This window comes from Melanerpes formicivorus, unplaced genomic scaffold (genome assembly GCF_026170545.1).
Source record: "Melanerpes formicivorus ecotype bairdi unplaced genomic scaffold, bMelFor1.0.p_v2 SCAF_62, whole genome shotgun sequence".
NCBI classification, from domain to species: domain Eukaryota; kingdom Metazoa; phylum Chordata; class Aves; order Piciformes; family Picidae; genus Melanerpes; species Melanerpes formicivorus.
Genome location: NW_027142414.1, coordinates 2,134,746 through 2,162,234, shown reverse-complemented (window position 1 = coordinate 2,162,234; position 27,489 = coordinate 2,134,746). Strand labels below are relative to the sequence as shown.

The 27,489-nt window shown below is 46.0% G+C and overlaps 1 protein-coding gene across 1 annotated transcript; it reads right to left on the bottom strand.

Moving 5' to 3' along the window:
- TTC9 (tetratricopeptide repeat domain 9) lies at positions 1-26,284 on the bottom strand. The gene is made up of 3 exons (XM_068162130.1): positions 25,778-26,284; positions 6,395-6,577; positions 1-894 (listed from the first exon to the last, which is right to left on the bottom strand). The coding sequence occupies exons 1-3, from the start codon at positions 26,145-26,147 to the stop codon at positions 815-817; spliced, it is 633 nt and encodes a 210-aa protein (XP_068018231.1). The 5' UTR covers positions 26,148-26,284; the 3' UTR covers positions 1-814.
- Positions 26,285-27,489: the final 1,205 nt, after the last annotated feature.

The window sequence follows — 27,489 nt, the reverse complement described above, 5'->3', positions numbered from 1 at the left end:
CACTAGACAACATTGGCTGTCTGGCCACTGGGAATCTGTGAGGTCCCTTTCAAAAGCAATGCCTGGACAGGTTGCCTATTAATAATTTTTATTTGCCTTTAATGAATTATTTCACAGTTTTTCCCTCACACTGTACACCACGCTTTCAAAGTCCGTTCAATATTCTGTGGTAGCCCACAGCCTTCTCCAGCACCAGGACAGCTCTGCAGGGGGTTCGTAGGATGCTCTGTGCTTTCATTAAGAGGATGTTCAGAAACAGTTTTCACTGGCATTAAACTGGGAGCATGTGAGCTCTCACTGGAGACCAACAGCACACGCTGGAGAAGCAGGTAGGAGGAACTGATGGTAAAAAGGCATTTGCTATCCCCTGTGAAGTGACCAGCATCTCTCTTGCTTTCTTAGCTCTTCCAAGCTGCACTGATCATTCAGAGCAGGAAACATTTTTTCCAACTTGCCTGGTCAAGAAGTTGTTGTTCTAGGGGTTGCTTGCCTAACAGGTAATCAGCAGTCAGCTCAGGACCAGAAAGGAACCCCAGCATTGCCTGCTCCAGGTGTGTGACACTGTCTTGGAACAGTGCTGGCTGTAGCCATTTTGCTCTCCTGCCACAGGGATGGGGTATTACCACAGTTGGCAAGCAGCCATATCCAGCATCTATGTCTCTTTTTCTTCAAAACTGGGATTCAATGAAGAGCAAGGGAGAGTGGATGGAGGAGGAGATGAGGATGAGGCAGAGCAAACAAGGAAAATCCACCAAATGAGCTTCTAGGAAGGAAATGTTTCCCGTCGGGCACTTCAACTGAAGTGGCTTCATTTTCACAAGGCTTCTTTCTCTCTCTGGGAACATCTGCTGAGCTTCATCTCTGTCAGCTGGATATATCGTATGACATTGGTATCTGCAGAGAAAGAGCACACAGATGCACAAATGGTGGTTACAACTCTCTGAGAAAGACACACACTGCACCTTCATCCTTGGTGTATCACCTGGGGAGCAACATGGCTCCAGCACTGCCCTCAGAAACAACATCAGTAGGAAAAGGTCTTTAAACCAAGCTTTGTTGCTTTGGGTTTTGGAGAACCTGGTCTGACTTGTACTTGCTATCCCTGCTGCTCTCAATTTTGCCTCAGCTAGTTTTATGTTCTCTCTGATTACATTTGGTCAGCACAGTTGAATTTGCACAGTTGATATTATCCAGGTCATCCTTGCCTGTTCTTGTGGAACATCACCTCCACTAGCTTCCCTTCCCTCAGTGACTGCACACAACCCCCTACAGGCATTTTGCATACAGTTATGTTCTGCCCTTTTGCTCTCCTACTCTTTTTACAGCCTGTTTCACACTTCTTATATTTTTCCATGATGAATTGAACTGGGAAGAGCATCCTTCACATTCTCTTTGTACCTTTGTTTTCCTTCAATTTCATATTTGGAAATCCTTCCACCACGACATTCTATCAGCATTTTTGTCCTATGCTGTGTGCTGCATACTGCCTTGTCTACGCTGTCTAATGAAGTTCTAGCAGCAGAGAACCACTGTTTCATCCCTGTAGAGAGCTGTGAGATCCCAGCATTGTGCATCCGGTAAGCTGAGCCCTCTTTTTCTTTCCAGTATTTCAGTGCATCATCACAGCACACAGAACATGTGAGTTTTGTTTTACTTGCTGGCATCAGCAATGCAGGAACCTGTTCACCCTGAAGCACAGGCTGATCTAAACATGTATGTGTCTCCAGACAGACCTCATGATTTTGCAGTCATGATCGATCCTTTCTCAAATCATGCTGACTTACTGTCATGAGGGTGACCTCCCATGCACTGGGCATCCACATAGTGGCAAAAGCCATGTGGTATCAGAAGCAAGCAAAAAACCCAGACACTTTAACTTATATATTGATTGAAAAAACAGAGGTCTGCTCATAGTCTTACTTAGGCAGCAAACCAGGCCCAGCTTAGTCCATATAAGTTATTAGATCTTCAGGAACTTATCTGAAGCACACTGCAGTACACAGTCAGAGGGCAGTCTTGTCTCCTCACCCAAAGAGCACTGTGCCTCACATCAGCTAGGGAAATGAGAAGTGCTTGAGCTTTCAAAGAAATGAACACATTGCTGTTAACATACCCAGCACTAGCAAGTGTGGCTACTGCACCCATCAAAGCAGTTGAGGGGGCAAAGTTTCCTTTAAACATGAGAAGGGGATGTCTATCTTCTCCCCTCAGAGCTGAAACAGAACACTCAGATCAGTTTCTCTTCATGCAGAGGAGCTCTTCACAAACATGCTATGGGTTAGCAGTACCCTATGATAATGCTGGGGTGACATCTCAAGCTGTCTCTGGTGATGTGGGTCTCCCTGCTGAGTCTTCAGGTTCAGCTGCATCCTAGTTAGTCCAGAGGGTGGGATTCAGTGATTAAGTTACTTGCCCCATTTCGGACATTCTCACTGAGCCAAGAAAATATAGTGTGTAAAACACAGATATGTTGCTGAGGGACTTGGTTTAGTGGTGACTTGGCAGTGCTTGGTTAGCAGTTGTGGACTTCTCTCCCAGTCAAAACAATTCTATGATTCTGTTCTAAGTTCTGCAATTGCTTGTGTTAGATAAGATGCACCAATGTCCTGGGCTGCTCACACATTACCATATCCTACCAGCAACATTTAAAGCAGCTTTTTTAAAACCAGCTTTGGTTTCAGTTGTACAGCCTCCCAGAGTGAAGCAGCTCAGCTGAGAGAATAGTCCTGAATTTGTGGCCTGAAATAACACCAGTGCACATGACAGGGAGGTGACTAACCCAGTGCAGCAGGGCACAGAGTCCATCCAGAGTCCTGCTGCACTACCTGCACCTCACTGCAGGCTTTTTGCTCTGCAGCCTCCTGGGCTTCCCGTGGCTCCAGGCTGGGTACATGTCCCTACTGCTGAGGCTCACACTTTGAACGTCTGTGACATGCAGGTGATAGTGATAAGGATGATGACATCTTGGGAAACTACACCTGTCAGGACTCGACTCCGCTGAGGGAGTGGAGGTGGGCTCGGAGCACAATAGGGCAATGAAACGCTGCCAGCTCCCTCTGGCTTGCAGGTGAGGCAACTACCTGCTGATGGCACAACTTCACTCACCTGGAAGATTGTTACGTGCCTAGGGAGCCAGGGACAAAACGAGGTGTAGCCTGATAGAGGGTGGGAGACACTCCCATTGTGAGCTAATTATAAATCTCCCAGGCAGGGTTTGGCATGTTTTGCTTCCTTTTTGAGGGTGTGAGTTTCTCAAGGAGCAATAACAGCAGCACACAGTTTACAGAAGTAGAGCCCCATCTCTGTGGAGCCTTTTACATCAAATAGGATTGCACCATACTAGCTCTGCCTACAGAAGTATTTCAGAGCTATGTGTAAATGTTTGTGAAGACTCTATCTCTCAATGAGGAAGAAGTGATCCCCTTCTGATGGTGTGGAAATACCATGTAAGTACAACTGAGATGAGGGGTAAAACTAATGTAAGTAGATGCTGGCAAAGCTGCAATGGGAACGTGTGTGTCTCCTGAGTTTTAGGACCATGGCTGTATCCTTGGTGCAGTGTGGTGTCCTGCCATTTTGAAGGTCATTGCTGCTTCTCAAGCTGCGCCAGGGGTGTTTTAGGCTCGAGGTGAGGAGAAAGCTCTTCACTGAGAGAGTTGTTTGCCATTGGAATGGGCTGCCCAGGGAGGTGGTGGAGTCACCATCCCTGGAGGTGTTCAAGAGGGGATTGGATGTGGCATGTGGTGCCATGGTTTAGTAGTCATGAGGTCTGTGGTGACAGGTTGGACTTGATGATCTTTGAGGTCTCTTCCAACCTTGGTGATTCTGTAATTCTGTGATTCTCCCTGTAGCTTCAGAGCCCAGTTGCTTATCTGCTGTGCAAGCACCATGGCTTGCATTTTGTTGCCAAGACTTCTATGTTGCAGAAGCCGAGGAAGGCATCTCTTCAGCTCAGCTGTGAGCCCCCTCCATGCAGCATGGCAAACTTAACTTGTATGTGTAGTCTGTGTGATGTCAGAATGTGAGCTTTCAGTGCAAGGCTAGCAGAGGCTAGCTGCAAGTGTTTCGCGTGACCAGGCCAGTTGATGCTCTGGTCTCAGTCCCAGTCGGTATGTACCTCAGTGATATGGCGCCACTGAGGGGAAAGAACAGAATGAGGGCTTGAAGATAAGTTGTAGGTTTGACTTCCCAAGCTGCACCAGTCTCTGAACACAAAGTTTATGGGGGCTGTCTGTATGCTTTGCACAACTCAACAATGGATTCCCCCTCCCTTAGTAAGGAGGGTTATACACTTATCTTGTGCTATTTCCATCTGCTTTTGTGATTTTTGTTTGGAGGTAGCATAAGAAACCAGGGCAAACCCAGCCTTCACCCTCAGACAGTAAATAGCCATAAGGGATTTGCTGCGCTGACAGCCCTTCAGAGCAGCAAAACCTTTTGTTAGCTAATTCCTCTTCACCATTTAAAATCTCACTCACCATAGAGAATAACTGCCAGTGATTTGTGCCCAAACCATTCCTTATTAGAAAAAAACAAAACAAAAAACTCCAGAGAACATGACTGTAATAATAACCAAGTGCTTTTACCAGTGATCCTAATGAAACTTCCAATAAAGGAACACAATCACATTTTGCAGATGGAGACACTGAAAGCAGGTACACTGACTTACTCCTGGTCACATAATTCTTCATGATACAGCTACCTAGTTCCTACTGCTGTCTTTTGACACCTCATCCTTTCTAACTGTATGTATCCACCTCTTTTCCCCTGAATATCTTTCAAGTTTTCCATAATCATAAATAAAATACTGAAACAGTAGCCTTGAATAATCTAATAATAACAGGGAAGCTGCAGAGCTGAAGGCCAGAACTGCTTTTTGTATACATTGAGGGCCTTCAGGGACATTTTCTGATATGTTTTTGCAGCAAGCTGTGGTATTTGAAGCTGCTGCTGTTGAATAAATTAGTATTTATTTCAAGAGGAAAATAAGGGATACAAAACAAATGATATCAGGGTGGGGGAGGCACAGAAACAATGACTTTATAAGTAGAAGCAGAGTGGTTCACCTAAAAGGACTTTTTCACTCCTGAGCCTAGTCAGAACCTCAAGGTTAGGATAACTTCTTATTTTCCATGAACTGTTTTTCTCTTGCATAGGCTTCTCCATTTCCTGGTTCTGGCAAGGGCTGAAAGCAGAAGGGCATGATGTAAACTAAAATAGGCTAAACTGATCTTTTAAGCACATTTGCTCAGGGAGTGTGGGGTACACAGCTGTGCTGTCAGACTGCCTGGAGCCCATGGCCAAGTGTGGCAGATGGGACCAGGCACCCTTATGAGAGGTGGAAGAGGAAGGAGATCCTAGGACACCCTTAAGTGCACCCTCTCTGGTGCTTCCTCAGGACACAGCCACTGCACAAGCCCTGCAAGGCCGGTGCCTGTAGGATATCAGGAACAGCCAGCTCAAACAGCCTCCTTTGCTTGCTCTAGCTCAATGAACATCATCTGTGCTGTGCTCTACAGGACCCAGGCTCACTCTGTTTCCTGTCCAGTTGTTGTTCCTCTCAGTTTCAGGTGGAAGAGCTGCTCTATGGGGTTTGTGTTGAACTTGGCTTCCATTTTGCTTTCCTGTGATTTTATTATTTCTTTTTTAAGTATTACTAAATTCTATTCTTTTAACAGAAATTGTTTAAACCACAGCATGGTTTTATCTCCTTAGTGTTATTTGAAAAGTAAAAGCATCATCTCTGCATACCATGGCCTTCTACCCACCTGCTGGTTGCTTTGGAAAGGCTAAGTTGTTTGAACATGTAATTTCTTTGCTGTCTCAAAATGAATTGTTGGGGTTTGATGCATGAATGACAGGCACTTTATCAGGAAAGTGGCCAATTTCATGGCAAAAGCTGAAGCATCCTGATGTATGCTCTGTGACTAAATATCTGTCTCTGATCAAAGGAGAACCCTAACTCTTTACTGAGATGGTGGAAGGCATGGCTGGTAAGGATTGCAAATAGTCTCGTGGCTTTGCTAGGGGGAAAAAGGTTTTTCCCAAGAGGTCAAAAAAATTTAATGGTCGGGATACACTCTTCCCCATCCTTCTTTCTTCTTTAAAAATAAACTAGGGGTGGCAAGAGAGGCAGCATCCCCTCCACACACAGCGCAGCATTCCAGCGACACTGCCTGCCTTCCCGGTCATGCCGCAGCCTCGGCAGTGGTTAATCTTTGGGCACTGCAGCCCTGCTGCGCTACGAGAGCGCTTGAAGGGGAGTACAGCTAAGGACACAGTGAGTCATGCTCATCCCTGTGGAAATCAGCACAGTTAAGTCAGGGACAGGCGGTGCCTGCTGAAAAGAAATGCGAAAGTGCTTGATGCCAAGCCCATGCCCGCTTCCCCGTACCTGTTGGCTGGCGGGATCTTGCCTCTTTCAGGTAGTAGAGAGCCTTGTTGAAGTCACCGAGGTGGTAAAAGGCCACTCCTGATCGATAGAGGGCCTTGAAGTTCTCGCCTTCTTTCTGAAGCACTTTGAGGCAGTACTCCTTGACTCGCTCGTAGTTCACCAGCTCAGCCTGGAGCAGGCAAGCTGCAGGGGATGGGGATGATGGGCAAACAGACAGACAGTAGAACATTAGTGCCGGCGGCGTGTTTATCCCTGCCCTGCAATCTGCACGGGGAAAACGAGCGGTTTAGGTGAGGGAAATGACTCAGTCCCGTAATTCAGACAGGGTGCAGTGAGAGGGATTGTTTGCCAAACCCGATTGTTCGCAATTTAAATACAAATGCTTCTATTTTTGCCATCGCAAAGAGAAGGGATTGTTTTTTCTCGTGGGTGGGTGGGAGGGTGAGAGAATGTAAACAACTTCTTTTGTAGTTACCGCTTTGCAGACTGAGGGCTGGAGCTCAGGAAAGTACAAAAAGGTAATCAGATCTCTGACAAGGGAAAAAAGGAACTAAATTACATCTAAGTCTATTATTTGTCTTAATCCAAGCCTGTTAAAATTTACAAATAACCGCTAACTGCCTTTTATTCAGGAGGTCCTGTGTGGAGTTTTGCTATAGGGAACAAAGTGCTCTGCTCTCATGCTGCCAGCAAACCAGAGACCACCTGGAGTTGCAAGACAGGGAACAAATGTGCTACGCTTGTGCTTTCTGCTAAGTATTGCAGCACAGGTTCATCCCCAGAGGTCAGTTCTGCTGGTTTCCTCAAGGAAAAGGCAAACGCACTGAAGAAACAGTGCACTGAGGACTGTGCGTTGAAGGACAATTGTTGCATAAACATCAAGGAACATCCCCATCCTGAGCTTTCCACAGCTAGGAGCGAAATAAACGCAAAGGGGAGATCCTTGAGGCATACTTTACAGCCCTGTTTGTGGCTTACTGTAGTGCTTACTCTGGTGGGTTAAATTTTGTCAGGCATAGTCAGCATGAAGAATTATTTGGGGAATACTGACAGGAACAGGACACGGTGCAGTCACAATCTTTGGGAGAAGGAAGAAATTTGTGATGTCCACAAGCCCACCTGGTTCTGTAACCCAAGGCAGCTTTGGAATTGACATACTTTGGGGAAAGAAGGCAGGATGTTGCTGCAAGGAACAGTTCAGAGGCTGGCAGTGTCAAGTGCCAGGGCATGGAAAGAAATTTCCCATGGCAGGTGGTGTTACTCAGTGTGTCTCTGGCAAAGAGACTCACTGCTCCTGGAAATCCAAGTCATCACAGTTCAGGTGTCACCAGTGAACTGCCAGGCTTCATTTTTTGCATGTTAACTGCAATCTCCAGCTGAGAAGACACAGTGCTAGGTCAGGAATATGATACAGTTCTTGATCCCCTTCCCCTGCACCCCTAAAAGTAATCTGTGCACCCATTCTGTATCTCACTTTACATTTTGTAAGCAGGAGATTGGCTAGATGACCTCCAGGGATTCTTTTCAACCTAGATTAGCCCAAGTCTATGACAAGTTAGCATGGACAGAATATATGCCTAACCTAAGTACATGTTCAAAGCTTAAATAGCTAACTGGGAACAACTATAAACAGGCTTTTACCAGTACAGAACTGACAGTATAGAGGTGTTGAGCAAGGACTGCAGAACTAGCCCCACCACTGGTGCATTTGCTTGAGTGACACAGTAACTAGCAATGAGAGCTTTGTCCCATTTGCTTTAATATGGACTCCTAATATATTTTAACAGCTTTTGCCATTAAAGTGCATGGGTATTTCAAAGGCATCTGGTTGCTCCCTGTTTTATTGCCAGTTTAAGTGCATCTATGTTTCTAAAAGCTTAGAAGCATTTCCTTATCCAGAGTCTGTCCCTTCCTACTTGTCAAACGTCGCTTTTTCTCACTCCATTTCTCACAGAGCTTGAAATGATTATGCCTTGTTTTCCTTTATTTTTTGAAGCTACTAAAAAGATGAGTGTGTAGATTTACTGCCAGCTTCACAACCCTGGAAAGGAGATTGCTGTGTTTATCTGCTGACCAGTGGCATGTCCGGCAGTGGCAGTAGCTTTCTGCACACCTCCACTCTGATCCAACCTTTCATGTTCTATGAAACTGCCTTTCAGAACAACTGTGAGGGGTGGATTTCAGTCTCTCTGTTCATTTACTACTGGGTATTGCCAGTTAGAGCCATAGAAATTACTCTTGTGAAAAATGACAGGCAGTCTGTTCGTGTCTATTAACAAAACAATTCCATGTTAGACTTGCTTCATGGATTGGTTTGAAAGAAACAAAAATCTCTTCCACAGCCTGCTAATTCATAAACCCAAATGGGCTTCAAGATATCCAGCTAGGTTCTTTTGGTGACTCACACTCCCAGCAAAGATTCTGCAGGGCATCCCCAGTAACCGTGCACATGGCAGAGAGCAGTCAGTCCCTCATGGCTGGCAGGAGAGACATGTGTTCATCTGAACAAAGTGAGCAGATGGGTGTGCAGGAAACAGTTCTGCTGGAAGAGTTGGCCATTTGAAGAGCCAGTGTTGGAAGCAGCTCTTGGAAATGAACCTGAGGGGAGTGTCTCCTTTATACATATTCAGAGGTGTATGCTTGCAGTCCTTAATGGGCTGTGATTCTCCCTATGAGGAGAAGTTGAGGGAGCTGGGGTTGTTTAGCCTGGAGAAGAGGAGGCTCAGGGGAGACCTTATTGCTCTCTAGAACTTGCTAAAAGGAGCTTGTAGCCAGTTGGGGATTGGTTTCTTCTCCCAGGCAAACAGTGGCAGAACAAGAGGCCACAGTCTCAAGATGCACCAGGGGAAGTTTAGGCTCAAGGTGAGGAGAAAGTTCTTCACAGAAAATTGGCCAGTGGAATGGGCTGCCCAGGGAGGTGGTGGAGTCACCTGTCCCTGGCGCTGTTCAAAAAAGGATTGGATGTGGCACTTGAAGCCATGATTTAATTGTCATGAGGTGTTAAGTATTAGGTAATAGGTTGGACTTGATTTCTGAGGTCTTTTCCAACCTGATTGATTCAATACAAGTATCAAGGCTGTTAGTAATTCAGCTCTCAGATGGAAGAGACTTCCTACCTAATTCAGTCAGAAGAGAACTGTTTTGAAAACTCTGTTGGTTTTGCATCTTTGACTGGGAATGTTTGTTTACCACATCAAACAGCTCATTGCTTGCTTTCTTACTTCATAATAGGCCCCCAGTGAATCCTTTTGAGGAACAGAGCTCACTCAGAGACCAGAGAGAGACATTTACTCAGCTCTTCCGCTTTCCCAAAACTGAATGAGCTTGAACCTGCACAGCACCATCTCTAGTAGCATTCTGGCAATTGGAAGGGTGCCCTTGACTTGCAGATGTAAACTTACAGGCAACCATTCCCTGCAGGTCTCGTTGCAATACAGCATCTGGGGGCTACATGTCTCCAGCTCTGAGTGTAGGGAGTCCTGCTTCCCCACAGCATGTGATGGTTATCCATCACACTTGGTTATCTGTTCTCAATTTGGCAGCTGATGTACTGTGTCAGTTTAAGCAATAACTACTGTATTTTAAAACCTGTATGGCATGTGGTCATGAAGAGACCCTGTCTGCTATAAAATAAGGTGGTTTGAAACTACTAGGTGTGAAATGTGCTAAGGGCAGCAGCAGAAGGTTAGTGTTATTACCTCCAATGGAGGGGCCCTGTCCTTCATGCTCCCTGATTGCTGATGTTTAAGTAAGGAAACAGGAAGTTTGGGTGATTTTCTTCATAAGAGGAGTGTTAAGCCTAGATTTTTGTGTTTTAACTTGTGGACTCAATTTATGCCAGCCAGTTCCTTGAGTTGCAACAATTTGAATGCTGTAATACAGATCTGGTACCCTTAGAGCAAATTTATGTGGCCTTGTTCAGCACATGGTTAGGCAAAACAAAGATTAAAGCACCTTTAGAGCCAAAGCATGATCACACCTATAACCTTTCTCACTAGAAATGGTAGGAACTTGTAACTAAAATCCTGGCAACTGAGGGGTTTGTATTCTGGTTTATTGCACCTTGAGTTAGTGGTCAAGCACTGGAATAGGATGCCTAGCGAGGTGGTGGAGTCACCATCCCTGAAGGTGTTTGAATAAACCGCTTAGACATGGCACATCAGAGTATGGTTTAATGGCCACAGCAGTGTTAGGTCAATGGTTGGACTCAATAATCATAAAGGTCTCTTCCAGCCGAAACAACTTTGTGATTCTATGAGTTAATTTTGAATTCCTGAGTATCTTTGAGGAAGATATCTAAACTTGACAGGTGCTAGTGAGAAAGGATCCCTTTTCTTCCAAAGGTTAATTACCTCTTTGTTTAAGAAAGGATATTACTTTTCTGTAGTGTTTTCTGTGTGAATGCCTCTGTGCAAATAGCACAGCTTGGCCCAAACTTTTGCCTTCTAATTCTGGCTGAGCCAAGATCTAAGCCTGGAAGTAGGATGTATGTACAGGTCTTAACATGGAGATTTTGAACAACAGTATCAGGAACCTTGTCCACCTGGCAATTTTCACCAAGGGGTAAATCTCCATGTCAGAACAATCCTCCAGACAGTCTGTGTCACCAGCTAAATTCCTGCTGTAGGCAAGGCTCAAGACTCTTCTATGTTACAGAACACTTGAATGAGCCAAATTACTCTGCAAATAACATTAGTGTATCCCTACCCTGTGGCACGTTCCTTGGGCTCAGCACATAGTTAGTCATAACAGGAATTCCATTTGCTGTTGCTCTGGGAGATGAAAATGCCCCTGCCCTCCAGGAATACCTTGGGTTGCAAGTTCTTGTTTCACAAACTCCTGCCTTGCTTACTGTTTGCTGTCACTCAGGTAAGCCAGCAGTGCTGCCTATTTTTATGATTGCCTTGTACCTTCCCCTGTAGGAGAGAGTCAGCTGTTTATAACTTTATAGTCTTTTAAGTTTTTGGATTCAACTGTTCCATGTGCAATGTCTGCCTTTGGAAATGTCAGCCAAGACCCTTCAGGTATTTTTGAGAAACAGGCCAGGGAAACATAACTTCTTTGTACCTTGCTGAAGATCTCTGGTGACTGTCTCTCTGGATTTGTCTGATGCCTACTCATCACTTGGCTTTGCAAGCTGAAATCTGGCAGGTATCATTTGTGTCAAGCAGGTGCCTTCTGTCATCACTGGGGTAATCTATAGCTGGCCAAGTGATAATATTCTAAAAATAAAACCAGTATAGCACAGCATATAGTATTCTGAAGAGATGCTTTAGGATTTAGTACCCAGTCCACTGACTGTCCACGCTGGGCACAATCCAGTTGAGGAAAAATTAGGGATTTGGAAACTTGGAGAGCAAAAGAGCTCCAACTGGCTCACTGGTCACAGGAAGAAAGGAGTGCAGAAAGAGGAAACCAAGCTGAGAGGAGTTGTTTCTGTTATGACAGAAACAGAGGGAGGCAAGCTTTCAAGGGGAGGAGATGAGGGCTGAGCCACATGGGCACAGAGGCATAAAACTGTTGAGGTGATGAAAGGAGTATAAGAGTGAAAAGGGAAAGCCTAAGGCAGAAGTGAAGTTGTGAGTTTGGGACAAGGTGCTAGGGGTAGAGAGATCCAGTGCAACCAGCCTGGAGACTGAAAAAAAGCATTCATAGCAGTGAAATTCAAGAAATTCAAAGAAAACTGTTCTCCCTAGGTGTGTATGGCAGCAGCTCCTCTAGCAGATAGATCACTTAGCCACAAGTACATTCCTGCTCTGAATCATTCTTTTCTCTGCTGGGTGTACTCACCAGGAAATGCAATGCTGAGGGCCAGCCCTGGAGTCTGGATCTGGTGTCCTCTGCAGGAGCTTACAGTAAATCATGTGGCTGAACCACTCTTGTATAACCATGCAAAAGGATCTGAATCCAAAGGACCCTTGTTTTCCATTCCTTAGACTGAAAACCAGCCTGTATTCATAGAATCAACAAGGTTGGAAAAGACCTCAAAGATCATCAAGTCCAGCCTGTCACCCAAGACCTCATGGTTTTGTTTTGCTACAAAGAGAAGCAGCTAAACCCGTTTCTTCTTAAAACTGAAGTGGACATTCCCTCTTTGCTGTATTTATTTGGACTGGAGTTGAATAGTCTGTGTGGATTATTACTCCTTAGCAAGTGCTAGGTACACCAACCACTACAAACTCAGTTTGTATTTCACAAACTGACAAGTGTTTTTCCCAGAAATAACCACAACTTAACTGCACAATACTTTGCTTTCTGATCTGATTTTGCCCCAAGTATAGCAGCCAGCAGCTTGCTTGAAATCTGTTTCAATTGCAAGAAGAGGGTGCATAGTCTTGCCCTGGTTCTACTCTGGAAAACATGTGATAAATGCTTTCATGCTGCTGCCTCAGGGTTTTATTCAAGCATTTGATTAAGACCTTTATATATCATTGAACAGGCTTTGTTCTCCTATCTCTTTATATAGACTCAAAATAATAGAGCAGACCAGGAGAGTCATACTTAGGAGACTTGAGAAGACTTGGTATCCTTCACAGTGATGCTTTTACTCAGGGGGAGGCGGGGGTGGGGGGGGGAGAAAACATGGTAGTGATAACTTCTGTTCTGATTTAAAGTGTCTGGGTAGAAATAGTATTGTAACATAACAACAACAATAACAAGGGAAAAAAAACCAGGAGGAGTAAAACAAAAAGTTGTCTTGGAATAGACAGCATTTTCTAACCATGCCACTGGTTAGGCCACACCTTGAGTCCTGTGTCCAGTTCTGGGCCCCTCAGATTAGGAAAGATATTGAGTTGCTGGAACATGTCCAGAGAAGGGCAACAAAGCTGGGGAGGGGTTTGGAGCACAAGCCCTGTGAGGAGAGGCTGAGGGAGCTGGGGTTGCTTAGCCTGGAGAAGAGGAGGCTCAGAGGAGACCTCATTGCTCTCTACAACTACCTGAAGGGAGGCTGTAGCCAGGAGGGAGTTGGTCTCTTCTCCCAGCAACCAGCACCAGAACAAGAGGACACAGTCTCAGGCTGTGCCAGGGGAGGTTTAGGCTGGATGTTAGGAAGAAGTTCTTCACAGAAAGAGAGATTGCCCATTGGAATGGGCTGCCCAGGGAGGTGGTGGAGTCACTATCACTGGGAGTGTTTAAGAGAGGACTGGATGAGGCACTTGGTGCCATGGTTTAGTTGAATAGATGGTGTTGGGTGATAGGTTGGACTTGAGGATCTCGAAGGTCTTTTCCAACCTGGTTAATTCTATTCTATTCTGATGGATGCATCATTAATCTCTGCATGCTGCAGTCTGTGTAAATGGTATTTACAAAAAGCACATGGAGCTTACAGCAGCCACTGGAAGAACTGGAAGGGATACCATTACTACTTAAGACTGAAAAAATGAGCCATGTGTTAGTAATTTAAATGATCATTAACTTCTAAAATAAATGAGGTAAAGTGTGTCTCAAGAGATGTGGAAAGGGTTATCTTAGATTAAAATTCACCTTGATCTTAACCTGCTGTGATTTGGATGTACAGTGTAAGATGATCTGGACTACTGGAATGCTATACAAATTTCTCTGAAGCTAAAGTTATTGACCTTGAGTGTACAGGCCCCACAGGCTACCTTTGGATGGCACAGCCTGATTCTTAACCTGTGTTAAATTTTCACTCTGGATCAGCACTAACAGGAGTCGTAGGACACATGGGAACATAAGCCTACACCAAGAGAACAGAGCAGAGGTAGTAAAGCATCTGTATCTACACTAAGCTCCAGGTGTGCTGTGCCTCTCAAGAATGCAACCCAGCATTCCTCAAGAGATGTTTAAGGCATCTTTCCCACCAGCAGCCCACCTACAGAAATGCTGCATGAAATTTCACTGCTAGGCTAAGACATCAATGAGGGTCTGTAGTTTCCAAACAATCTCTTCCACGAAATATTTCTCTTCTTTCTCTCTAGTCCAAGCTTGCAAACAAAGAGGATTTTCTGGCTTCTCACCAATAAAAAGATAATTATAGACAGCTTGATAATATCTGGCAATAACCTGATCAGCTGACTCCTAGTTCCCAGACAACTTTAATGGGATGAAATGGGAGTATCAGGATGACAGTACAGCTTCCCAGCCAGTGGCTTTCCTTTACTCTTCTCTAGGTACCGAAAAATCCTAATCATCCTCATATGCTTCTGCTTGTGTGGAAAATGAAAAACCAAACTGTATGACAGGTTTTCTCTCTCTCCATAGGGAGAAATTAATGCTAAACAAAGTGTGCACCCACAAATATTTGGAAAGACCAAAGAAAGCCACCTCTTCCAGGCTGCTATCCCCTTCTTCTCACTCTGCCTCTCAATTTGTAGACAGATACCAGCTGGGCCTCCCCATCCTGCCTTCCTGGCCATGCTTTCATTCCAGTGCATGGCATGGTCTCCTCAGTTCTCTGCTGATCCCAAGTTCCTTGTTCCTCTTCTGGAAGAAAAACCCTGACTTCACTGTTTCGATTAGCTTGTCTAGGAGAGACAGACAGTACTAGTGACTAAAATATGTTGAAGTTTCCACACATCAAAAGGTATCCAGTAGTTCTCAAAGGGGCTGTTGAGCCTGTGTCTGGCAGCCCACTCTAAGATTCTGCTTACTGTCATTCCTCGGAGCACACAGGGCTGATAAGGAGGAGATAAGTAACAGCAAAAGTGCTCTACTGACTGTGAAGTTTCAAGGCACTGTCAAAAGGGACAAAGATGACAATGTGATGTGAAACTGGTAACATAACCTGGTACACAGCAGTACTCTTATTTGGGATGGCAGTTGGCAATACAAGATTTAAGATTGCACTCTTTGGGACTATTAAGATTTTCTCTTTTTTTTTTTTTTTTTTGGCTAAAATACGTGAGCTGGAAACAGTCAAAGAGGAAAAGGATGTGAATATGCTAGAGGATCACAGGATGACTGAGTCATTCATGTGACATAGTTATGGACAGGGAAATGAGAATCTGAGAGAAGTTTATTAATAAATCCAAACCGGTTAGCAGTGGTTCTCAAGCATGAAAATGTAATATTTACGTTACAGTTTTTATCCTATCTAACACAGCAGAGGATGTTCTGATTAGTTACATGTCTAAGCCTTCTTTTCTAACCTTATTAGAGTCTTTAACTCCATGATACCTTCTGGCACTGTACTCCAAGCTAATCAGCCCTGGGTTTAAAAAAATTATTTTGCATTAATCTACTAATTTAATTTACCTCCTTCCACCACATAAACCAAGCTCATGAGCTGCCTTGGTCTGAGCATAGTAGAGAATCTATAAAGCAAATTGAATATATTTTCTTTGTACTTCCAATATAGATGAGGGAGGATCTTATGCTGCTCTGATTTCCTTGCAATATGAATGCACTACTGTGTCTTAAGCAATTAATCACTGCAAAGCATTTAAGAGGATAGTAATCTAGGATTTGAATTGTGCTAGGATTAATAAAACCCCATGGTGACTGAAGGAGTTGAGGCTGAATTTTGAGCCATGTAGTTTGTTGGGGAAGGGGGGGTGGAAATCATTGCTTACACGCATGGGGCTGAGATTCTGATTTGATTCTTTGAAGCATTAGACAAGGGGGAAAAAAAAGGTGCCTTTGCAGAACGAGGGCTAGGGCTGACTTACAATGGCTTCCCAGAGTGTTGTGCAGACTCCTTGCCTAATCATTCTGCTTCTGCAAGATCAGCTGGGTAGGGTGATGACCTCCCTGGGCAGCGCCTGTTTGTGAGAGGCTGTGACCATTCCATGGATTTGTTCTCTGGAAGTGTGGGGGAAACAATCTTTCTGCCCATTCCCTCTCTAGGAGCAGGAATGGGGTAGAGATATGTGAATTCTCACAGCTTCTTCTCTGCAGCTGGCTGAAAGATCATTCTTTGTGTCACAGATGCTTTTCATTTGAGGGTGAATTTGTAGCTTAGATGATGACTGTAAGGATACTGCAGGACACCAAAGGTAGATATTTTTTCAGTAACATCAAGCCAAGAGTAGCAGAAGGAAGCACTAAAGGTTTGATATACATTTTCAAATCCCAAACATTTCCTTTGCTTTTAATTTGCTTCCAGGAGTAAATTTCCTCTCTCACTACACTGGGGAATATGCAGGGGAAAGGATACCCTGCTGCTTGTTTTGTATTCTCTTCTCCATCTGCTTCAGGTAGCAGCAAACAGCTCTTACCCAACTTGAAAGACTTAACTCTGGGTAGCTGGGCTAAGAAAAGCACCATCCAACTGGGCTGATCTGAAATCACTCTTTGTATGTTAGGCTAAGCCTTACAGATGGATCAGATGGGTAGTGAATTTCTACCACTGCCTGATTAGGGTCTACCATGACAGGCCTGAACGCTCTTGCTGTACAGAATAAGGTGACTTATAGCGAGGTAGATACCTCTCTTGAATTTCCTGAGGTAGAGAATAAGCTCATTAGATATCTCGGAGGTGGTCAGGGCAGAGTAACATCAGAGGTATGAAAACTGACAGGTGTAACCAGGGCATTAACAGGAGCTTTGGAACCAAAGTTTGAGTAAAGCTAGTTTGGTGGCTCCTTGCTGGTTGACAGAGAGGCTCCTTTCCAGCAGTTCCCAGGCAACTAGATCAATGGCTAGATTAGGAGAGTTTTGCTGCCTGCCACTCCAATATGAAATGAATTGCTGTTGCCATTGATGCAGAACAATCTACATGACAGCCCCCTAAACTGGCAGCAAGCAAATGCAATAGGCAGTGCTCTTATTAAAGAATGGGAATACTGAGTAGTAGCTAGAAAAGCACTCACTTCAGTAGGGCAGAGAGCTGACCTGTCAAAACATGGACAGGTTGAAGAAGGAAAAAATGCTGTAGCCTTGCAACCAAGTGTCCTGCGTTCTGAAATGCTTACACAGCAATCTAGAGACGGTTGTTCTCTCCATGGAGGGACATGTAAGGAGTTAGTGCCTTGCAGATGCTACATATGAGTGAATAGAACTCAGATGTCCTGATAGTTAGGAGCTTGGGCCACAGGGCTTGTCAAGCAGTTCTGGGGTCTCTGACAAACAGATCCACAACTGCTAGAGGTGCAAAGAGCACAACATTGCTTTCCATGACCCAACCCCAGTGGAGAGGCTGCTGCAGAACCATTCAGGAGTGGTGACTTGGTCCAAAGCTTTCAAGATGAATGCATGCTGCTGTGATGGGTGAGGTTGTAATCATGGCTACAGAGGACGAGTGTGTGTTAAAATGTATGCCATTGGAGGAGTTGGTCATTTTATCAATGGGAGTGCATGACAATGGATGTGAAGATAGTCATATACTTGCACCTGTACATGCTGTTGTAGAGAGGGGTTCTTCCTTATTATACATAAATAAGTTGTCAGCACCAACTGTCTTCCTGTAGGTATTAGAGCAGAGATGGTATTACAGGTACTACAGCTTGAGAACAGCCAGGAAGGGAAAAAAGGTCCAACCTACTGCAAGCATAATCAGCTCAAAGGAATCTGGTGCAACAAGGTGCTGTGGGGCAGAGTATGAGAACAAAAAGAACAAGAAAGTTTCACTGGCAGAACAGAGATGGGAGAAGCCTTGAAGAGGACAAAATTTAGTCTAGGAGGTAAAGCAATATGACATAACTACATTGGAACTGGGAGGGCCAGTAGAGGAATTCAAAGGGTAAAGGCATGAACTGCATAAGCAGTCTTGACTCTTGAGCTGAGAAACATGATGGGACAACTGGGTACACGGGACAAAGCCAAGGAGAAGCAGATGGTGCTCTCCAGCCTGTGAGCCTCAGGGCAATGGCATGTCAAGAATTTTGGAGAGTAGGGAGACTGGAGTGGATTTTGAAGTGAAGATTGTGACATTAGCTATAGCCTATGGATAGTAACAGATGAGCTCTGGCATGTCAAGCTATGACAGCTAAAGATCATTGCTCCCAGCTGTCACTTCTGCCATGGGTTATCACAGAGAGAAAATGTGACTGTGCCTAATTTGTTTCCATGAATTGTCTTAATATTGTTTCTAGCAGTGCCCCAAACTCCAAATGGCTATACTAAGACAGACTTGTCTACTCCAGCCCCACCTTCAATGGTTGCCATTGTAGCTGCCTAGGCAAGTGTGTAACAGGAACACAGCAAGCTACAATGTCCTACTATAAGCCCCCAGCGTTACCCAAGGGAATGTGTCTGAGCTGAAGCTCCCTTCAACAGCACCAGCAAAGCTTCCAGAAGCTGCACTGATGCTACAACCTTTGTTAAATAGAACAAAACAGTAACGCTCCACGCCACCACAAGATTTACCTGCATTCATCTATCAATGTCCTAAGCTTACTGTTTCCCATCCAAGGTGCAGTGCAGGAATAAACAAAAGGAGACAAATTCCTGGGCAGCCATTAGTAACAAATTTCTAGTTAATTATAGGAATATTGACTCTTTTGCAAATAATTTTTAGTCCTCAGTATTAGTCACTGGTATGGTTGCTTGAGCAAGCTGAAAACAAGATTAATAAACAGTTGTCTTCCTTCTACATCAATTTCTCATCCATGAAGTGAGAGAACAAAGATGAAAATAAGCACACAATGCATTTTTCTCCAAACTTCTTTTCATATTGTCTCCCTTTCTTCATTTTGTTTCTTTGGTTTCATTGTCCTTGCATATTATTTTCTGTGAGATAGCACAACATCAAGAAACTGGGACCTGGCAACATTTAAAACTCCCCTTTTATTTATTCTGTTTGCTTTTACTGCTCCTTTCCTCACAGCAGCTCCTTTATCAACTGCACATTAGATCTCAGCCTAAGATCTCGATGTGAAAGCTTCTGATGACCCTCCATTCTTGGAGCATTGCTTGTACTGTGCAGAGGACACTGATAAGGAACAGGGGATGTGCTGCTGAAGCAGTTCTAGGAGAGAGGATGGAGAGGCAAGTCTGCACTTGGGTTTGAATATTCTGTGTCTGAGCTCAAGTGAAGAGAGGGATGCTTCTCCTGCTGAACCATGCAGATGTGGCCCAGCTCTCAGAAAAGGAGGAAACCATGGAGCTCATGGGTGTATTTAGCAATAGATTGCAGACCAGATGTGATTTTTACAGATTTTACTGATTTTTTTACTGGTTTTACTGAACCAGCTGAACTGTCTTCAGCACAGCACCATTGGAAATCTGTGGAGGTATAAGTGGCTGTGACTCAACAGAGGAAACTCTAGGACAACACTTCAGAAGAGGATGGAGTACAGCTGGCAGGACATGCTACTACAGAGCTCTCAGAAAACATACCAGTGTTCTCAAGGTGAGAACTCCAGGAGTAGGGAGGTGATTGTCTCCTTGTACTCTGCACTGGTGAGGCTTGAGTATTGTATCCAGTTTTGGGCACCTCAATACAAGAGAGACGTGGAGGTGCTGGAGCAAGTGCAGAAGGTGACAAAAAGGCTGGGAAGGGCCTGGAGAATAAACCTTAGGAGGAACAACTGAGGGAGCTGAGGCTGTTCAGTCTGGAGAAGAAGCAGCTGAAGGGAGACTTCATTGCTCTCTACAAGTACCTGAAAGGATGTAGAGAGGCTGGTGCTTGTCTCTTTTCACAGATAATTAGTGATAGAACAAGAGGGAATGGCCTCAAGCTATGACTAGGGTTAGACTGGACATTAGGAAGAAGTTTTTCACAGAAAGAGTGGTCAGGCATTGGAATGTGCTGCCCCAGGGAGGTGACTGAGTTGCCAACCCTGGATGTGTTTAAAGGTTGTTTGGATGTGGTGCTTGGGGATATGGTTTAGGGGTGAGCCTTGTTGGACTTGATGATCCCGAGGGTCTTGTCCAACCTGAATGCTTCTGTGATTCTGTGAAGAACAACAGGTATTCTTTGGGGTTTTATGCTGTGTTCTTGAAGCTTTGTGATATTTGGTGATATTTCCTGCTATATTTCCCATGGACTCAGCTCACCAAGACTCTTCTGGGCAATCTGGCCCAGGAATCTATACCCTTTCAGTAACCTGTTTCGGGTACATGACAAAGTCAGCTGAGACAGGCTTCTCCTCATGCAAAGGGAAGGGAATTAAATATGTGGTAGAAGTGCAGAAAAAACCACCAGAGACTCAGGTTTTGAAAACATTTGGAAGAACAGTGATCTATACAGAGGAAAATGCATCTTCTGCCTCAGCAAGAGAGATGCTGTCAGACATGTATCACTTGAACCAAGTTTGGTGGCAGGTTGCCATCCTTTCTCTTCCCCCATCCCACCCCCCAGCATCTGGATGTATTTCCATCCTATCCTCTCTAGGCATGAGAAACTCCCTGAACATGGAGAATTTTGTTCTCCAAAGTAAAAGGCAATAAAATAGCAAGTATTTCTAAAGAGTAGTTCATTACTATGGCTTCAAATCCCACTTCTTTCTTAAATGCATGTTTAGGCCTATCACTAAAAAACAAACAAAAAACCCAACCAACCAAGAAACCCCAACACACAGTGATCTGTGTTTATTTCCTGCTGCTGTTGCACCTACCTGGAGCAGTACTTCCACCAGGCCTGTAAAACAAGACATTCCCATGCACCCTGGCTGAGTAGGTGCATATATACCAAGGGTCAGGAAAGTCCCCCTCGATCAGTGAAAGTACAAACCACCTCCTGCTCTGTTTGCTGCATTCTCTCTTTTCTGTTGCATGACATCCTTACAGAGGCTGTTTTTTGTTGATGCAGCACATAAACCCTTTGCATCAAGCAACAATCCAAGACTGCTTTAACACCCACAGTACCATGTGTCCTGGTAGAGTCTGTACTTGTTAACAGTTATATACTGAGATGGGATTTTAGCAGGGACTCCTTGTGAGGAGGCCTAGTGGGTGGTCAGCAGAGACAAGTTTTACCAGCTTTTCTCATGTTTAGTTATTATTTTTACTTGGATTAGGTATGAGAAGTATTTTTACTTGGATTTCTCAGTGGGACTACTCAGTAGGTGTCTGTGCAACTGGTTGACATTTGGGAATAGTGCTGGTAGCCCACCCTAGGGCCAGAGGATGCGAAGAGTGTTGCCTGAAGAGACATGTTTTGTGGGACTGTCACTGTGACCTTTGCCTAGTCATGACAGTACCAGTGCATAGTTCTGCTAGTGTAGGAAGCAAAACCTCATTATCCAGGCTGAAATGTATCTTGCATGGCTACATTTTGTAACACTCTGTGCAGCTATGTGCCCTCCTGCCAAGACGCCTACAGTAAACTAAACGTACCTGAATGGGGACGTAAACATGTTGTGTTTCATTAACATTCATGTAATAAACAAAGCCTTACTGTACTCCCAAGAGGTCATAAATGCAGGAAGATAAACTGAGGTTCAACGAATGGAAAGATTTGGTGAACATAATACAATTGGGTAGCAGAGAGATGAGAGGATTGGACACCCAGATCCCCCAGCATCCCTGCTTGCTCTCTCCCTGGCTGCATTCCTCCTGCCAGGAATAGCTCTAGCATTTCTGCATGCTTAGGAAAACCAGCAAAAGTTTGCTTATCACACTGCAACATTCCCTGACCAGAAAAACAACAACTTAAAACTATGCTTGCCCTAAGCATTTTGCTGCTTTGGAATGATTAGGACTTGTTTCTCTCTGCAGAGCAGATATAGTCCTTTTCATCCTGTAAACCTTTAGCCCTTGTGCTGGAGTGAAGTAACAGTTGTGTCTAATGAGAGTAATGGTTGCACTTGCAGGAAAATGATCCCTACCTCTGTGCAGCACTTACAAGCATTTAAGCTTCTTCTAGATCAAAGTGCTGTAGGAATAGAAAGAAGACTAAGGGCTCCTGAGGGATATTTGGCCAGTTTGCTATACTGCAAGCATTCTTCACATACTCATCTTCTTCTGAAAGGATACAAACCACTGACTTGGGGGAAACTCATGCACCATCAGGGTGAGATTGTTTTCCCTGTTCTTTATTTTTCAGTAGGGCTGAGGGAGGCAAAAAGATGTCAAATGATTTCCTCAAGGTCAGAGACCATAGTGAGTCATAAAGGAAGGACTGTTTGCCTTACAGCCCTGCATTCATTCCACAAGGCTGTATGCTGCTGGTAGGCTTTTTCTTTGCCTACCCTAGCAATTTCTGGGAACCTTGACCATGCTGCTTGTTGCTTGTGGTTTTGGTGACATTATCAGAAAGACTTGTGGGACAATGGAGAGGTACTGAAAGGCCTGTGAGAACACAGCAGCATTGGCTTTTGCAGATGTGAAGGGGAGTTCCTTTAATGAAAAACTCCTAGAGCTTAAACTGAAGCCCAGCTAGTAGCTTACTGAAAGAAATGCGAGCAGCACTGCCAATGGCAAGCAGTGAAAATCCAAGGCTGGATTTACAGTCACAAGAATTTAAAACCCAGCAGATTTGGGACCCTTTGAAACAGGCTAAATAGTTTAGGTCATGGAGATGCCACATAGCTCTGCAACAGGGGACCTTGGAAAACACGCTGAATATTGCGAGGGTCTGATTAAATGCAAGAGCTGCCCACTCCACCTCACAGTATGAAGGCGCTCTACAAAAGCTTAAATAGAATCCGTGTGCATTTGTGCCTAAATTTACATTCTGTAAGGCAATACAGGCACTGACAATAGTTTCATGCTTGTCTGCATGTTCTTACTCTGTGTAATCACATGGATTTAAAAAAATCATCCAACCAACCCCAGCTTTCACCCATGAAATTAGCCCAAATCCCCTTTGGGTGTGTACTTCTCGCCTAATTATTTGGCTAAATGCATATTTACCTGTAGCTGATGCTCTCCTCTGACTGGGGTGCTGCAGCTAAACAAGCAATTGTGTGTGTGCTGCTCTGTTGGTGATGCAAAGCCTCTCTGACAGGTGGATGTGTGGTGGCCACATGAGAAATGACAGCGCAAACGCAAGGTGGGTTTCTTAAAATGCTAAGCCAGAAGAGTAAGCAGAGGTGCTAAAAGAACTTGATAATAAGGACACTCAGATGACAGCTGCTAATGCCACCGGGTATGCATCAGAGCTAAGCAAAAAAAGGCTTTCTCCAGAATTAACATGTACTGCTGTGATGCTCTTGGCACTACGCAGATTTGTTTGTTTTAAAAACAGCTCCAGGCACCCATTCTGTGCTCAGAAGCAAAACTTCCTGCACCTCCTCTTCTCGCAGGGTCAGATAACACTGCCTTCAACTCCAAGGGAATGCGCTGGTGCCTCTCTGTAGAGAAACTGATGGCTTTTGCTGCAGCACACTTGGAAAATAAAGTTCCACCGCTGCACCTCTTGAAATTGCGATTAGAAAGGTACACTAATTACGGTGACAGTTCTGGGGATGCTCCCTCCTGCCTCTTCCCTTCAGAGTATTTGCAGATCCTCCTGCTAGAAACAAAGCTCTGGTTCTGGGCTAGGAGCAGCAACACTGCAATTCCAGTTCCACTGCACAGTCCCTTCTCCCTCTGACATGCAGGGCATTTGGCTGCTTGAAGGCAGCCCAGCAGCCACATGAAGCTACGGGTTGATGAGACAAATGCTGTTCTCTGCTCTGTGCGTGCCATCTACTGAAAACATGTGACAACCGTCTGTGCAAAACAACAGCTTGACCTGCTGTGAGGTTATCCCAGGAAAAGCACTGCTTGCCACTCCAGGGTTAATTATATTCATCTCTTCCTGTGTTCACACTGGTTAAATTTAGGAAAAAATCTGTTCAGATCTAGGTTAAGGAGGGAGCATGTTTCTCACACTGTGTTTGTTACCACTAACAAGATCAAATACAACCAACAGTTAAAAGAAATGACCATTACGCAGGACAACTCTTGTCAGCGGGAACAGACCCATTTCTAGCAAGTGTAACCTGTGTACTCAGCAGAAAGTGCCACAGGGGTGAATCCCACCTCTCCTTCCCACTTCATTTACCTTCTACCTACCACATCTCCTTTATATGTAGCAGAGAGATTGGCTGCAAGCACGCTTTTTGAGCCCAAGAACTTGACAACCTATATTGTTCAGAGTACTACAGGCTCTTTGTATAACCTTGCCAATCTAAACGATCCTTGCCAAATACAAAATGGATCTTAATAAACCTGTGAACAGAGAGACAAAGCCACACCTGTGGTATCCCTCTGGAATCTCACCCGCCTCTCCCTTTATGCAATTTCAACAGGCTTTTGAAGGATGAATATTTGAAAACAGGATGAAAGGGGTCTAAGCTGTTCCCCACCATTACACCTCAAAGGGTATGTCAAGTACAACAGATTGTCATGGATTAAGACAAGGGAAGATGCTGGCTTGGTGTTTCAAACCATTTGCTTTATGCTGCATCTTTTTTAGCACTAAACAACAGGAAAAAAAGCTAACCAACTGTCTAGAAAGCTGAATGCCAAGTGATGATGACAGCTGACATACCAATGTCCTGGGTTTTGCCATTTCCCCACCCCCAAGGATATAAAGGGTAGTGAGTGATCCTTCACCTTTCTGGAAAAACAACACAGCTTTATTAACGTTGTCACTTTGTGCACCTCACCCAGGTTATGAACTCTCTCTTCCCTGTGCATACCTAGGCACAAGTTTTTGCTTCAGGGATGCTTTCAGGCTTGGAAAGGAAAAATCCATGCCCTGCTAGGGACCAAAAATAACCTCTGAGCCTGCAGTTCTCGCTTGGGTACAGCTTCTTGAAGTCGACGGGAGTTCTGTCTCTGTAAAGGACTTCAGAATCAGACTACAAAGTAGTTAAACCCCCCGCCCTTCCCCTCCACCTTCTTGCAGCACCTCTTCTAAACAGATGGCAGGGAGCAACGGGAGTGAGATCAAATGCCTAGTGACCACAGTGGTCAGCAGTGAAAGGCAGTATGGTATCTGCTTTCAACTTTCATTGCTAAGACGCCAAAAAAAAATTCTTTTTATATCTAGTACTATTTGGAGCTATTGCAGCAGCACCCCAACCCTTCCCCTTCCTTACATCAAATGTGGTACAAGAACTCTCTCTCTGTAATACTGTTAATTACAGACACCAGAACGGGAGCTGTGGTGAAGGCACTGAAGGACATCTCGGGCTGAGGGAAAATCACAGCATACAAGCTTGGCCACTTCCCGGGCCACAATTGCTCCAAGTCTGAGCATCCCACGTACGCGCCGCTGCCTTCTCTCCTGTTTCCCGGGGGAAGAGGACACGGGGATTCACCCACCGGCGGCGGCCGGAGCAGCTCGGGGAAGGGCTGGGGGACCGTAAGGCTGCGGGGGAGAGCCGGTGCAAGGAGCGGCCTGACCGAACCTCCGAGGCAGCCGGGCCCCGAGCCGTGCACCGGCAGCACTTCTGCGCCAGGCGTGAGAACGAAAATAAAAATGGAAGACAACGGAAGGAAAAGGGGATGGAACGGGCTGAGAGGCGAGGCAGGGCTCTTTTGCAGAGGGGAAAGGCAATGTGCCTGGCCAAGGTGGGGGACCCCGCCGCCCCGCGCCCCGCTGACCTGCCAGGCTGTTGTAGCAGTCAACCTCGATGGCCTCCACCGCCTGCCGCTGCTCTTCGCTGAGCCCGGCGGCGGCAGCGGTGGCGGCGGGAGGGCGCTGCCCGGCCGGCTCCTGGCTCAGCAGCAGCAGCAGCGCCTTGAGCTCCAGGAGGGCGCGGTGGTACTTGCCGATGGCCTCTCGGAATTTCTTGTCCTTGTAGCACTGCGCCCCTTCGCTCTTGAAATCCAGCGCCCGCCCGATGAGCTCGCCGGGCTCTGCGCTGCCCGCCGCCGCCGCCCGCGGCTGGGCTCCCCCCGCGGGGCCGTGCCCGTCGCCCGCCCCACGGCCGCCGGCGTTCAGCTTCCCCGCCGCCGGGCTCGTCCGCTCCATGGCCGCGGCGCCACCCGGCTCCCGCGCCGCCCTACGCGGGCGATCCCGCGGCGCCCGCCGCCGCGCTGCCGGCCTTGCCCCCCGTGCCGCTCCCCGGCTACGCCGCTCGCTCCCATCCTCCGGCGGCCGCCGCTCCTCCTCCCCCGCCCCGCAGCCCGCGGGGCGCCCGCCTCCGCCCGCCCCCGCCACCGGCCGCCCGCCGCAGGCACCGCCGCCGCCCCTCCGCTCTGCCGCGACCCCCGCCCTGCGCCGCGCAGGGTGGGACGGTGGGGGCGATGCCGAGGTCCGCGATGCGCCGGCTCTGCAGCCTGCCCTTCGTGCTGGTCTCGCGGGGGTCGAGTGCCTGCCCGGCTGCCCAGTTCCCTGAAGTGACCATCCCCACTGACCCCCCAGCTGCCTTCCTGCGCTTCCTCAGGCTGGACTCCCACCAGCCCCTGGCAACCGAGTGCCTCCCGCTCCCTGCGCCTTGCCCATCTGCACCTTAAGGTCTCATGCCCCCGTCTGAAGGCTAGGGTCCCATCACTTCCTTTCCCCTCCTCACTCCCATTTCCCTTCTCCCTTGTCTTGCCAAGATCCCACCACCGGCCAGCCATCATCTGCACCTGCTCGTTGTCCCTCAGAGTGTAAGGTGGTTAGGTGGGTGTAGCCATTGTCGCTGGGCAAACAAGCACCAGGCAAACAAGCTTGCTGTGTTCTTTGCATTGGGGCAGCAAAAGCAAAGGCCTGGCAACTGCCCTGGCACCAGTCATTCAAGGACATTGATTTTCCAGTGATGAGTTTTCTCATGTGCTGCTGAAAAATGGGGCAATGCCCACTAATGCCTGGAACCTTTCCTGATTTTGGAGGAGCAGGGAGTGGCTCTTCTCATGCAGACACACAGAACTGCTCTCAGCACCAGGCTGTGCTTTATTAGGCCAAATATCATGTCTGCATTGTCAGAGCGGTTCAATGTATTTTGGGTGCATTGTTGTGCCAAGATGTTTTGTAGGTTGTACCTCAACCATAAAATTTAGAGGATGGATGCAAATATAGTAAGGGTTGGGTTTGTTTGTTTGTTTGTGCTTGTTTTGGTGTTTGTTTTGATTTCCCCCCCCCCCCCCGGTAATATACTAAGAGCATCTTTCCATTTCCCATATTTAGGTTTAGGTTGGATGTTAGGTTAGGTTGGATGTTCGCTGGGCTCAGTGAAGTTCTATACAGAGAGAGTGATTGCCCATTGGAATGGGCTGCCTGGGGAGGTGGTGGAGTTGCTGTCATTGGAGGTTTTCAGGAGGAGACTTGATGGGGTGCTTGGTGCCATGGGTTAGTTGTTTAGGTGGGTTGGATTGGTTGAAGGGTTGGA